This window comes from Zonotrichia leucophrys, chromosome 2 (assembly GCF_028769735.1).
Source record: "Zonotrichia leucophrys gambelii isolate GWCS_2022_RI chromosome 2, RI_Zleu_2.0, whole genome shotgun sequence".
In the NCBI taxonomy this organism is placed as follows: Eukaryota; Metazoa; Chordata; class Aves; order Passeriformes; family Passerellidae; genus Zonotrichia; species Zonotrichia leucophrys.
In genome coordinates, this window is record NC_088171.1 from 148,491,327 (window position 1) to 148,506,311 (window position 14,985).

The window sequence follows — 14,985 nt, forward strand, 5'->3', positions numbered from 1 at the left end:
AAACCAGTGATAAATATTTCTGCATTTTTAAATCCTAGTGTGAAATTATCTGGTGGCAGATTCAGCAGATCTGTGGGCCTGTATTTTCTGCCCCATTTACACCTGCACAGTGCATGTGTTTTTCACACATGTGAGAAGCACAGTCACTGTCCAGCCTCTGGTCCACAGTGTGTGTCCATCCAGATTTTACAGCCACCTCGCAGTTTAACCCATTCTAGGATTTTCTACTGCAATTATGAGAACCCAATGCTATTATCATGCCACATATATCATAAATTCCCTCTCCATTAGCTATCTGCTGGAATAAAAACAACCCAGAGAGGAACATGAGTTACTCAAGAAAAACTTGGTGTTGTTCCAACTTGTCCCTTGTTATCCCCTAGGTACTTTCACGCCGATTAACAGCTTGGTCAAATATCTTTCTGAAGATCAAATTTAGGTTGACTGAGCATTAACTGCCCATGTTCTCTCCTGTCCCTTTTTTAAAGATAGGCAGCATGTTTGTTTTTCCCTGCAACAGCCACTGGCAGGGCTGTTCAAACAGCAGCCATAAAAAGCTGGTGGCACTGCTAACACCGAGCAGTTGCTGTTAGAGGAGAGGTTTGATTCTTATCCCGATATTCAGCTGGAGACAGTGTAGAATGCACTGATAGCCCCTCAGGGAAGCCCAAACCTTCAGAAAAAAAAAAAAAAAAAGAAGGACAAGATAAACATCCATAGATCCCAAGCAAGATCCAAGGCAAACTTCAAACAGCCTGTGTGTGTAGGGAACCATTAAAAATACAGGACAGGGAGGCCAGTGCATACCTTGCCACAAGGCAGGACAGAATGCATGGGTCATTCCTGACAGATGCTTGTCCATCCTGTTCTGCAAGACCTGGCAAAGAAGAGCCCAGGGCACCCCCCACCAACCACACATTTCTCTTTCACAAGTATCACTGCTAGAAAAGTCTTTTTTCTCTGTTGCCACTCTAATGCTTCCTCGCTGTTAACATTTCTCCCTATTTACTGTGCCACACTCAAGGTCTTCAGGAACAGACCTGGAGTTTTGGTCAGATTTTAAATGCTCCACAGGCTGGATTCTTGTCAAAGAGACCATGGAAATAGTTTTTAACTCCTCATCACCCAGCTTCCAGTCAGGGTCCATCTAGTTATCCAGATCAGGACCACACATCCCCAGGAGCCAGCAACCTTCCCCATGACAGCTATTGCAGGGCATTCAGAGCCAAGTTTGCGTCCTGTGCCTCTTCAACACCACCAGCCTTTACTGTGTGTGATCCATCTTGGGAAAAGAAAAACTTACTGAAACCTTTAAAAAGAAATCTATGTTATATCAAAATACCAGCAGCATACCTGCATCATAAAGACACTGATTTCAAACATCAGACAGCAACAGCAATGAAGCAAGTCTGAAGCTCTATGAAAAACTGTTTCTGGTGCCAGTCCAGCAAGTCAAACCAGACCTGAATGCAACCCACACAAAAACTATCACAAGTACAGGAGTGGTACAAGGCCTTCTGAAAGAAGATATAAAAGGGGGTGGATATCTGGGGAGAAAAAAAAAATTAAGCCATTCTGAATCATACCTAGTGCTTTTCACTCATTAAAATAAACCTTTTGGATGTGCAGTACGTGAAGTCACTGACTTGTAGCACTGCTAATTTGCCTATGTTAGCCCACATCTCTAGGTATCAGCTCATGCTCTTTCCCCTGACTGCCAGAGTGCACTCATTAAGGCAAATACATTGCTGCTGAAGTACTAATTGTTTTGAAAAGCGCCCTTTAAATAAGAGGCCTTTTACTACTAGGCAGGATGTGTTCTAAGAGCTTTAGCCTTTGCTGCCAAAAGACTGGTTGATCATTTTTTGTTTGTCAGAGAAAAATACCAGAAATTAACGAAAGAGCTGATAGGGCATCAGTACAGACTGAACAGCAACCACCTCCTTCCTCATCTTGGAATCTTCATTCCCACATGGAACAGCAAAAGAAGGGAGAAACTCCAAAGTAGAGACGTTAGGAAGATCATTGAATTGTCAATATATCAGTTGAAAGGTCAACTGAAGAGTTCAGGTTGATTCACTGGCATCTCCTGGTGCTTCCAATGGCACAGATCCAGTGTTGCTGCTTTAACTATCAGTTGTCTAGAACCAGCCCAATGTCATTTCTAACACTTTTAAGTAATACTGGAAAAAAATACCAAACCAGGAAAAAGAAGAGAGAAGAGAGAAGGGAGAAGGGGGAAGGGAGAAGGGAGAAGAGAGAAGGGAGAAGAGAGAAGGGAGAAGAGAGAAGAGAGAGAAAAGAGAGAGAAGAGCCCCACACAAACAAAAAACAAAGACATATTTGATGTCCACAAGCAAACAAACAGTAGATCAGGAACATTTTTAGACGACATGTCAAAGTGAGGGTGGGTGGACAACTTTAAATGTTGGAAGAGACTTTCACTCCCCAAATGTTGGTCTCCAGACTACCACATACCAATATACAGGGTTTTTTTCTTCTTTGGCAGTCTGGGGCAGTCCAGTCTTTTTGAAAGCTTAGTACATGTGATGATCCTGAATAATGCTGAACAAGCATCCTTCTACTGTTTCTAGTTCTCAGCAGAAAATACAATATGTTTTATTCTGTAAGGAACTCTTCTAAAATTCATGGTTTACTCTGGAAGCCCAAGAAGTCCCCAAAGGCCAGAAAAAATGTGAGCCAGCATTGAGACTTCAAGTCACCTCTACAAGTATGAGAGGTTTTTCTGATGCAAGATTGTAATGGAGAGTTCAATCATCTTTATTTCATGAACTGTTTTTATACATTGTTGATGCAGTATCTTACATGACACAGCCTGCATGCAGAGCCTTATGGTCAGGGCTCCACCTCCTTCCTGGTGCTGGAATTCATTTTATTGCAGTACAGTATTTTAGATGTATCCAGAGCAAAGTTAAATTAAGCACCAAACTGCAGATTTTTTAGAAATTATTACTGCTGCAAACACTGTTTGCACTGAGTGAAGTCAGCCTTGTTTCACCATAACAGTTCAAACTACTAAAAACTAACAGCAACTGTTCATTAGTTCAAGTAATGGAGATATATCCCTTTGAAACAGGAATATTTGACACCTTTTCCTACTGTGTCTGGTCCTGAGAAGTTCCATGTGGGTGTGAAATGCAGCAGAGTGACAAATCAAAACTCAAGTGGTTTAGGTTTGTTACAACATTTAATTTCTGACACACATCCCATAGCCCTTGTTGGTTTAAACATAGGAGGAGGACATCCTCTTCAGAGGACATCAAAAGAAAAGAGGGTGGAAGAAACAGAATATTCTATCTCCACCCAAAACACCCCTGTAATGAGTTAATGGTGGCACGCATCTGAAATTACTGACATTGCCAATTGCCTTAGGAGTGGATCTCCTTATTTATATCTTCCCTTCAATATGTCAAGAATATCCCTAAATTGGGAGTCTGTGAGCATTTCCTTAGAGCTAATCTCCTGCACTACACAATTAGAGAGCTGCAGCAGGTTTCATTCATCAATCTGTGCCCTCAAGCCCTCTGTGAAATTTTTCTGCTTGAGAAGGAAGGTCCTCTTCTCTGATGGGAAAGTAGGAGACAATCAACTTCCCATCAGATATAATTTAACCCCACTACTTGCCTGCTTTTCTCTGAAGCTCTTTTTTTTCCTTCTGGTGCAGGGAATTGAAAGGACAAAGCAGGCTGCTCCCTCCTAATCATCCTAATAAGTAACAAATACAGGAGCCCTTAATAGAGAGATTCCTTTCACTGGCATGCCCTAATCACCTCCATAATGAAAGCAGTTAAAGAGGATATTGAACCCTTTAACCAACTGATAACTGCCTAAGCCTCTTGTGGCAATTGGCCAGGTATTAATAAAAAAAAAGTCATTGAACTCCTTAAAAAGGAAAAAAACTGCTAGGAAACTTAAGAGATTCTTCCCCTGAAATGGAAAAAATATAAGTGCCCATTACACTTGAGAAAAAAAAGAAAAGCATCTCAGTGGATCCAAAAGTGATAGATCAGAAGAAGTTGTTAACTGTCTGGGAGTCATGAAAGTAAGGAAAGCACACAAACAGCAAGAAAAGAATCACACTCCACCAAAAAAAAAAAAAAAAAATAGAATTAAAACCTCAGCATTCTTCCTCAAGATTTCTCTTTGCTCAATTTTGAGGTATGCAGTAGGCATGTAAGTTCAGCCTTTCAGTATCAATTGAAAATATACAAATCAGTATAAATACCAATGTCAAATCCATTATTAAAAATAAATAAATATGAAAACTACTTTTAAAGATATTTTCCATTAGTTGGTTTGCTATAGAATATAGCTTCTTGCATTGAAGAATTCTTGTCAAATAATGGCCTGATCCAAAACAACTGTTACTCAAAATATTTTCTCTGTTACTTATAATAAACCTTGAATCAGGACTTTATTTCTGGGCTTGGGGTTTTGGTTTTTTTTTTTTTTTCATTTTTTTGCCAAATATTCTTTTATAGAGGTGATGTCCATAGACAGTCTCACTTTAATCAAAGGGAATGCTGTAGCTGCAACACCAGCAATATCAATTTTGGTTGTAGCTAATCAAGTCAGAGATACCTGGTGGGTATCAGTAGCATGGAAATCTGCCTAAAATCAGCAGATTCCACGGACTATAATCCTGAGAAAATAACAGATTACAACTGATTTGCATTGCAGCAATGTCCATGGGTGACATTTCTGAAGGAGTCCACAGCATTATCAAAACTATCAAAAGGAGGAGAATAGGCCTGCTACACACAGCAAACATCTGTTGCAGGTCCACAGTAACCTCAGCCCCACATACAGGCATCAAGGATTAATTAGCTCTGCATCACCAGTAAGTGTCCTTGCCAGTATCTGTTAGAGGGGAGGGGAATCTTTCATGTGGCCTCCAACTATATCCAGCCAAAGACCTTCAATAAAATCCACAGCAAGTGGATACCTGATAGCCTAAAGAGCCTTTGACAGAACACATATGGTAATAACAGAGATAATTAGCCAGAACAGCACATGAACTTCCATGAAATAAAGCTCCAGGTTCTGCTATTACTGCATGTCAGAAGACCTAGGCTGCAGGAGTTTGCCAGTATCACCTTGAAGTCCTTATGGACCTCTGACTTTGGTTCACCTCCACTGTTCAATCTGGCTGCAAACTCATGCCATGTCAGCCAAAAGAGAAAGAAGTGAGCAGTTTGGCAATTAGAAAATAGCTCCCAACCTGAGTCTTCAGAAAGTCATTTTCTCCTCTTGTTTCTAAACTGAGGATAATTTTTACACAGAAGTGTTGTGAAGATGAATCACCTAATGTCAGTACAGCATTCTGAATATAAAGGTCTGTGCAGTTCCAGCTCAAAGCCAGGAGAAAAGATTTCAGCATTTATGGGGGAATATGCTCTGACACTGAAGGAACTGAGCACCTCAGCTCACATGGCATTCAAGGAAACACAACAGCATTCTCAACTGTCCTTGGTGCCAGACCAGCAGCATCTGTCCCAAAACTCATGGTGTCCAACAGGGAAGCTCTCCATTAATCAGTTTTCCTTTGGTCAAGCCTCATAGTTGTGAAGCTGTCCCAAGAAAAAGCAAAAGGTTTTTTTTAATTTTTATTTGAAGCAGGTATAAGACCACTGCCAACAGCTAAATTTATTTCCTTATTCTTAGTCAAAAACACCTTCATTCACTCCCAGTTCTGCCCTGTGAACCTCTGCTTGGCATCCTTGTATCAGCAGGATCATCTTCTTCAGCTAACTTCTTTCCCAAAACACTTACCAACACCTCTAGCTTCTAACCTTGACTGTGGGTAAACACAGATATTTCTATTCTGACACTTGCAAGGGTCCATAAATGGGTTTACTGGCTAGAATAATAATCAACAAGCAAAGACCATAAAGTGGAGAAAACAGAATTTCATATATCTTTGTGGGTTTTTTTCTCAAGAGAAACAAGTTGACCCAAGAACTACTAGGTCTCAAGAAGTACGGAAAAAGAGGAAGATTCAGAAAATCATAGAACATACGGCTGATAAAGACTTCAAGAGGTCAGCCAGTCCACTTTCCTTCCCAAAGGCAAAAGCAGCTGCAGCTTATTCATTCCTGGGAAATTTTTGTTATCTCTTTTTAAAGCAGCCTCCTTAGGCAGTCTCTACCTAAACACAACCATCCTGACAGCAGGGAAAAGTTTTCTTCATGGTTAATCTAAATCTCACTTGCTTCAGGTAAAAAAAGAAGTTATGAGTAGTTAGGAGGAAGTGAAAGAGCACCAAATACTAAAAAAACCACAAGACACTAATTTCTCCAGTGCTGTTACATTAAGGAAGTCTTCAGACACCTCCACCTAGTTCAGTGGCCAGAGGTTTCTCAATATTTCCCCACAACTGGTTTCCAATTCTTACTATTATGTTTGCACTGTCAATAAGCCACACTGTGGGAAGTTGCAGCTCAACGTCATTCTGAGCTGTAATTTTTACTTGTTTATCAGTGATTTTTAAAAAGCTTTTGCTGAAGTGCCTCTGGCAGGAATCTGAGGTATCACTGCAAAACCAGTTTTCAAGAACTCAAAGAACTTTATCCACAAATGTGAGCAAAGTAGCCTCAAAGTCTCCTTTGTTGGCAGAACACTATTCTGATTTTGCTTTCTTTCTTTTTTTTTTTTAATTTTCATCAGACAAAGAATATAGTGTGAAACAATCTTCCAGACTATTCTTGTTTTGCAGGAGGGAAAATTCCCACACACAGTCCATCTTCACGGGGCTCACTGCAGCAGACCTCTTTCTTGCTTTGGAGATACCACCACCAGATATTCAGGTCCTCAGCATCCAGTATTCTCCAGTAAAGCTTCAGATGGCATGAATGAAGAAATTTGTTACATCAGTGCATCTACAAGCATTTGTCTGACCAGGAAATCTTGCTCTCTGCTTTCACCTGAATTTATTAATAATTGATTGGCTTAATCTACTCTGTGCTTGTTTGGTTTTTTAACAAGATATGACCTTCATGGTCCTGGCAAGTCATGAATGCCCCAGTTAATTGACCAAAGCATTTGTGTCTTTACCTTTAATCTCTTCCTTTACATGTCTTGTTTTCTTTACATGTCTTGTCCTTTCTTTTTTTTCTTTCCATTGTAGGCTGTCCATCTGCCACGATTCCCTGCCCAAACCTTTTCAATGCACTGGCTCTAAATATTACCATCCACCAAAAACCAAGAGCGGACTCAAAACACCAGGGGTTAGTCTTAAAAGAGGAGCAACAGACAAAATAATTCACTTGTGAGAACACTTCAATCTTTTTCTTACCCAGATTAGAGACATCACTGCACTACTAAGTTGGTGGTTTTGCACCCATTTTATGGAAGGGTAAAACAATGCAGAGAAAGAACACGGAGACTCAACCACTGTCCCAAAATGGATTTAAGCATGTGTTTGCTTAGTTCATTAATGCAGGTTCAAACTCCCTGTCAGGACACCATCTGCCAGAAGTATGAAATGTCCTCATCTGGATGCAGACAGCTCCTGAGTGTTTGGCTACTCAGCAGCCAACCAGCTGTCAAGAGGTGGATGTTCATTCACCATTACAGGTATTGCACGACATTCTTTAAAAAAGTATTTTATCTGAATAGGTCACTCACTGCTTATAGTAGGTTCAAAACTGAAAACAGAGTCCTGAAAGCTGCAAAAGGAGACTCATAATTCACAGCACACACTGCCTTAATTTTGCTCCCCTTAGAGTAACTTCTCAGGAAAAAAATAAATGAATAAAAATTTTCAATCTGTTTGTTGTTTCAGTTCAATTTACAGTGACACGAGCAGCTTTCAGTTCTTTACATTCCACACAAGCCTCCAGAAATATTCCGTGTTTACTAGAGTTTGGTGGTGTTAAATCAAGAACAACTATCACCCTTTAAGCCCTAAATGATAGAGCGATATCCATACCAATAACACATTTTGACAGTGTTGACACCTGCTTACAGAAAAGCAGGTTAATGGCGTATAGAAAAGGACATTAAAACTTGCTAGAAATCCTGGAAATAATCCTTTGTTTTTGGAAGGTGGTGTTTTTATTCATAGTATCAAGCCTTTAGATGAACTCTGTGGCATATTCTACAGTGTATCTCATAAAAGACAAATAGCTGGATGAAGAGCTTCATTAAACCACTCTTTTTCATCATTTTGACTGTACAAGTGTAAATGGATAGGAATTCATACTAGCTCACTCTGAAACAAGAACATCCTGAAATGAATGCAGCACCTGGTGAGAGCCAAAAAAAGCTTATTAACTCTTTTTGATCCCCTAAAAACTTTTACACAATTTAAACACAACCAAAACTTTGTAGAAGCTGGGGGAGAAGAAGGGGAGGTGGAGAGGATTTTCTTCTAATTGATTTTAAGAGCAGACTCATCGAGTGTTGTAGCACCTGCTGTTATCAACCTTTCCATTGTTGTGTTGGTTTAAAAGAAAAAGAAAAAAGGAAAGAAAGAACAAGAACATTGCACCTGAGGAATAGAAACACATGTTCTGCCCCAGGTTTAAGAAAAAAACCTGTTTTCATATACTTGATTAGCTCTCACTTTTTAATTTAATACTCAGCTTAACAAGTGAGCAGTAACTCCCAAGCATCCGCCAATAAAAGCCAAATACCAAAGATTAGAGGAAATGAGAGACTTGACCAAATCTCAGTGCTTTGCCTCACACAGGAGATTTCCAGGTTTTCACGGTCCCTTCCAAACAGATCTTTAATCATGCGATTCCACGGCAAGCAACAAGCGGCAGAGCTGCCCGAGGAGGGGAGTCCAGAGCTGCGGCGGCGGACGGGAACCGAACCCGAGCATCGCAGCCCGAGGGCTTTGCCGGAGCTGTCCCTGTCGCTGCAAAACCAGGGACCGGGGACACTGCCGGAGCTGTCCCTGTCCCTTCAGCACCACGGACTGGGGACATTGACGGATCCGTCCCTGTCCCTCCCCCTTCAGCACCATGGACAGGGGACACTGCCAGAGCTGTCCCTTCAGCACCATGGATAGGGGACACTGCCAGAGCTGTCCCTGTCCCTTCAGCACCACAGCTCGAGGGCTCTGCCGGGGCTGTCCCTGTCCCTTCAGCACCATGGACAGGGGACACTGCCGGAGCTATCCCTGTCCCTTCAGCGCCACGGAAGCACCAGGGACTGGGGACACTGCTGGAGCTGTCCCTGTCCCTGCAGCAGCACAGCCCCAGGGCTCTGCCGGAGCTGTCCCTGCAGAATCACGGACTGGGAACACTGCCGGAGCTATCCCTCCAGTGCCATGGAGAGTGGACACTGCTGGAGCTGTCCCTGCAGAACCACGGACTGGGGACCCTTCCAGAGCTGTCCGTGCAGAACCATGGAGAGTGTACGCCGCCAGAGCTGTCCCTCCAGTACCACGCACCGGGGACACTGCCAGACTTAGACCTTGAGTACCATGGACACTGCCGTGTGTGTCCTTTCAGCACCACAGACTGGGGACACTGCCAGAGCTGTCCCTTCAGCCCCATGTCTCAGGGGCAATGGGGCACCTGTTCCATGGTCTGGGGACACTGTTGGACCTGTCCCCTGGCACTGGAAGAGAAGCACCAAGCTCTTCCTGGCAACTGATGGGCCATGGCCAACCATGAACACCTTTGATTAAATTAAAGCCACAGTAGTTGAAATCAGCACAGCGAAGAGGTAATCACTCCAGACATGTTGCTAGCATGGCAGTATCACAGAGCACAATTAAGTTAGACATAAATTAATCTGCAACCATATGCATCTTGCTCGACTTAGTGGTCCGCCGATTCCTATCACTGCTCTGTCTGAAGGGACGTTTTGTGGAGATAGAAGTACCCTTCCAGATTAGGCAAGGTCTTTGTTCACTCTCTTTTAAAAGTCAGCCTTCAATGATATTTAAGATACACTTTTGCTGGAGTATCTACTGAGTAAAGCAGGTTCACCAATGCACACTCTACTGTATGTGGTTCTGGAAGTCTGTCCAGAAGGTTTTAGAGGAAGGAAGATGTATATGAGAGCATACACACAGATTTGAAAAGAAATAACCAGCACAAAATATTAATATGAACATTTTGGGTCACTTCCATGGACAAGAAACATGGATAACAACTCTTACTTTTCTAAGAACTTAAGCAGAGCAGTTTTTTGGAGTTTTTTCCATCCATGAGACAAATTAGTTTAGGATAAATAAGAAATTAAAGAAAAATCTTCCATGCTTACTTTTACAGACTAGCTGTAGATCAGATAACATCATGAAGCCACTTTAGTACTGAAGAGATGGTACAAAAAATAGAATTGCATTTGGCAAGATGCAGAGAGCAACTATTAATAAACTTTTGAAAGACGGATTTTGAAAGCTCCCAGAGCACAGCTTCCCAAGCGAACAATTGTTACAGAATGTCTGCAACTTTCTGCACCATTCTTTATTATCAGTCTTCCTCCCAGTGGTTCCCTGTTGCTATACACATTTTTAAATTTAAACAATTCGTACATCCCAAAGCACCTCTGCCTACAGAAATGCATTCTGAGGTACTTTGAGCTTCCAAAACAAATCCCAGCCCTCTGAAGGAGAAAATGCTACAACTTCCCATGTAGGTTGTACTTGTTTATGGGTAAAATACCATCAAATCAGCAAAGTGCTGTACAAACAACCCTTTCTACCTGTCACCAACAGAGCTTAAGAATGCAGCAAGTACTGCAGGCAGCTCCTGGGCAGGAGTACAGGCACTGTGAGTACCAGGAGTGTGTGGAAGGCTTATTGTAACACAGAGGAGCAGAACAGTATTCACTTAGCACACACAAGTGGCAAGAGACAGGCTGAGGAGGAGAGACTCAGTGGTCAAAGGAGGAAAGAGAGTTCTGACATTGTAACCAATAGCGGGAAATACAAATCATCAGCCAAAGTTGCATTCTACTTTATATTCTGTTACCTGATAATATATGCATTTGTATTAATATAGCTAATAACAGAAAGGTAGAGAAATTAACCCTTAAACATCGTATCTTTGTAAGGGCAAATAGGCTTTATACTGTCAGATGGTCTTTCAAAGTAAATTTTTTACTGCCCCAGGTAGAATACAGTCAAACACAAACATAAGCAGACACTTTTCAAAGTGCAGTGGACAGCACGTTCTGCTGAAAACTCAGTATCTTCCGGTGGCAGTGTGAAAATTTCTTGTAACAGTCCCTATATGGCAAAAAGAGCAAGTCCTTATGTATTATCAAGAGAACTAATTTCATGTCCTGTTATGTATAATGCACTATCAAACAGCCACTGAGGTAGAGGGGTCGCTTCAGACCTCCACAGGTATTAGAAGTTCTGGGAGAAAAAACATTATCAACTGCCTTAGTAAACCCACCTTAAGGAACACAAAACCAGCACGAGTAAACCTGCTCATCCAGCCAAAGCCAGAGTTATAGCACAGTTCTGTGTGCACTCCGCAGCCTCTAGTCACCGTGGTATTTATTTTTATGGCAGAGAAACAAACTTTGTGACAAATTCTCAGCTTTAGCTGTGGGAAGCAGGGAAGTACAAAATGATAGCCTGTGGCTGTGTCCACTGACTGCCCCTTGCCTGTCCTGGGAAGCAGCACATCTGGGAGGCTGGGCAGCATGGATGTGACAGCCAGCATCATTTTGCCTGGCAGACTATGTGCCCACAAAGGGGAAATGCAGACTGTGACCTGTTGTCACATCAGGCGCTCCAGTTGCAATAAAAACTCCAGGAACACATTGTCAGTGCACAGGGTTTGAGCACAGCTGTGGGAACCACCACCACTGCCTATGCCAACTCCAAAACAAAGTTTGCAAAAGCAGATCTACCCATGCCTGGCTACATGAAGGGCTTTCCCAGCTGATCCAGTTCCCATGCCCTCATCATTTTCATTCTCCTCCAGGCTACTTTTTGCCCAAGTTTTCCCCGTGTCTCTTAAGGTGGAAGAAGGAGTGTGACCACAGGGCTTTCTTCCTGAGGGGAACCCCAGGAGTGTCACTCTGCCTCTTCCCTCTTCCACTCTCTTCCTCTCCATCCAAGCCACAGCACCATGGTAGCCAATGCCCCTAGCCAGACCAGCCCTACTCTTCTCCAGTCACACAAGAGACAGAGGATCCATCTCCAGGAGAAGAGGTGCGGGACATCCTCAAGTCCAACAAGTGCCCAAGAAGAGCATTAAATTACGTAACACGGGACGGAAGCAAAAAGACTCATCCAGCACAGACACCCTTGCAAGCCACAGCCTCCCTGCCCCTCTCCCTTTTTTTCCAGCCCGGGAAGTTTTTGCCCCAGTCCCGGCCATGGCCCCACAGGGTCTCCCCGAGGGGAGTCACTCACCGATGGTCGTGATGACCGTGATGGCAAAGTAGAAGGAGCCGGCGAATTTCCACTGGACTCCGGCGCGGTGCGGCTCGGACTGCATGATCACCAACTCCAGCTGCCGGTAGTCCTCGCTGGTGATGTTGTACTTTCCTTTGAGCCGGATCTCCTCGGCTTTGAGTTTCTCCTCCTCCCGCATCTCGTTGTCGGACTCCAGGGCATCAAAGACGGCAGCCCCGACCAGCAGGTAGGTGAACGTGCAGATGATGAGGGACAGGGTCCGCACGTTCTGCCTCTTCATGGCCGCCAGCAAGGGGCGAGTGAGGGGACCATGTCCCCCCCTGGCCGCCCGGGGTTCCGACAGGCCGCAGCAGCCACAGCAGGGCAGCAGCTGCCGGGGGGGCCGGCGGCGCCCGCCGCCGCTGCCGCCGCTCCGGGGCAGCTTGTGCTGCGGCGGCGGTCGCTCCCCGCCCGCCTGCTCGGGCTCCTGGGAAGAAGAGAGGCACAGGAGGCTGCTGGAGCGCCGGGACCAGGTGCCCTGAAGCCGGGAAACTCTGCGCAGGACCTGCCCAAACCAAGCCGTCCCAGTGCGCAGGGCCATCCAGGGCACCCCCCGCTCCTCCCTAGCACCGAGGCCAGGGGCAGGGGGTCCCCGCCGAGGGGCCGAGGGCCCCGGCACGGAGTCCTGCGGCAGGCGGGTCCCCCCGCGAAGTTGGCGCGGCGGCGCGGGGAAGGGTCGCCCGCAGCCCGGGCGGGGCGCGGCGGGGAGGCGGAGGGCGCCGCCGTCCCAAGTTTCTTCAGGCGGAGCGGCGGGGCCGGGGGGAGCCGGGCGGCGGCAGCGCGCCCATCCGCGGAGGAGCAGCGGGGCGAGAGGAGGAGGGCTCCCGGGCTCCGGCCGTCGGGGACCCGACCCGCCCCGGCCCCGGCTGCCTGCGGGAGGGTCGGGACGGGCTGGGCGCTCTATTCCTTCCGCCGCGGTGCGCGGAGGGCGGCGGGGAGCCGGGCAGCTGCTGCTGCCTCTGCTGCTGCTGCTGCCTCTGCTGCTGCTGCTGCAGGTGGCCGCGGCGTGGGCAGCGGAGCGGCGTCCGGCGCGGCGAGGGCGGCGGCGGCGGTGTCAGGCGGCGGGCGCGGGGCCGGGGGCAGCATCCCCGGGCGCGCCGGGCCGCGCCGCCGCTCGGGCGGGAGGCGGGGGCGCCGGGCCGGCGGCGTGGCCCTGGCGGCGGGGAGCCGGCGCTCCGCGAGCGGGAGGAGCGGCGCGGAGCCGCCCCGGCCGGCGGGCGGGGAGGAGGCGGCGGCGGCGGCCGCGGACCGAGCACCTGCCCGGGGCAGCGGCGGGGCGGGAGGGCGGCGGGCGCTGGCTCCGGCCGCGGGCTGCCGGGAGCAGCGGAGAATCGCCGGCGGCTTCCCCGGGGAGCGCGTGAGGGCAGCTCGGCCCCGGGCGGACACAAAGACGGAGGCGAGAAGAAAAAATAAGACCAAAAAAAAAAAAAAAAAAAAAAGAAAAAAGAAAAAGAGGCGAAAAGGAGGGAAAAATGAAAGGGTACTTTCACGGCAGCTACCCCGGCGGTCGGTACCGGGGCTGCTTTATTTAGGATGATTTTAGAACAAAGCCGTTAAGAAAAAGAGCGACCGTCCTCCTCCTCCTTCTCCCGGGCTCTTGACATCATCTCGGGGAGAAGCGAGCCCGCGCCCCGCAGCCATCGCCTGCGCGTGTGTGTGCGGGCGTGTGTGCGGGTGTGTGTGTGTGTGAGTGTGTGTGTGCCCGTGTCCGTGCCCGCTCCGGCGCGGGAGGCGGGATGCGGGAGGCGGGATGCGGAGCCCGCCCCGGCCCGCCGCGGGGAGCGCCTTAACCCCCTCGGCGCCGCCCCGGCAGGGAGCGGCCGCGGAGCTCCCCCGGCGCGGCTGCGGCTCCCGCCCCCCTTCTCCGGGCTCGGCCACGCCCCGGCCGCCGAGCGGGGCCGGGCGGTGGCGGGAGGGCTGAGCCGTCCCGGCAGGGACAGCCCCGAGCCGCTCCCACCCTGGAGCCGAGCCGCGCGTAGCGGCCGGGACGGGTTTGTGCCACCTCCGCCGCCCGGGGGACAGCGGCTCCGCGGGCTCTGCTGCACCGCCGCCTCTCCAGAGACCGCCAGAACCGACACACAGGCAGGGCCCTGCACACCCCGAGCCTCACACACCATGCCTGTACACCCTGAGCTTCACACACCATCCCTGCACACCCCGAGCTTCACACATCATCCCTGCACGCCCTGAGCTTCACATACCACCGAACACGCACACACACAGCCCCACACACCCTCAGCGTCACACAGCATGGCCCCCATGCACACACCTGCACAGCCCTGCACACCCTCAGTGTCACACAGCATGGCCCCCATGCACACACCTGCACAGCCCTGCATGCCCCAAGCATCACACCCCACAGTCACACGCACCACAGTCACTCACCACACCTGCAGGTCGTGTGCTAAACCTCCATGCACACAGAAATCAACACATCACCGTTCCACTCAGGCACCCCACACACACACACAGACCTCGGCACACCACAGCCATACATACCACAGCCCCACACATCAAAATTTCCTCAGGTCCCCACCAAATGCGCCACAGCATCACACACTCTAAAACCTGCTCACACCACCTCCCTCCAC

The 14,985-nt window shown here is 47.5% G+C and overlaps 1 protein-coding gene across 1 annotated transcript in view; it reads right to left on the reverse strand.

Moving 5' to 3' along the window:
* KCNK9 (potassium two pore domain channel subfamily K member 9) overlaps positions 1 to 13,451 on the reverse strand; it is a 90,014-nt gene extending 76,563 nt beyond the window's left edge. Inside the window, exon 1 of the mRNA XM_064706730.1 lies at positions 12,353 to 13,451. Within this exon, the coding sequence (XP_064562800.1) occupies positions 12,353 to 12,935 (583 nt within the window). The 5' untranslated portion in view covers positions 12,936 to 13,451. The remainder of the gene's footprint in view (positions 1 to 12,352) is intronic.
* Positions 13,452 to 14,985: the final 1,534 nt, after the last annotated feature.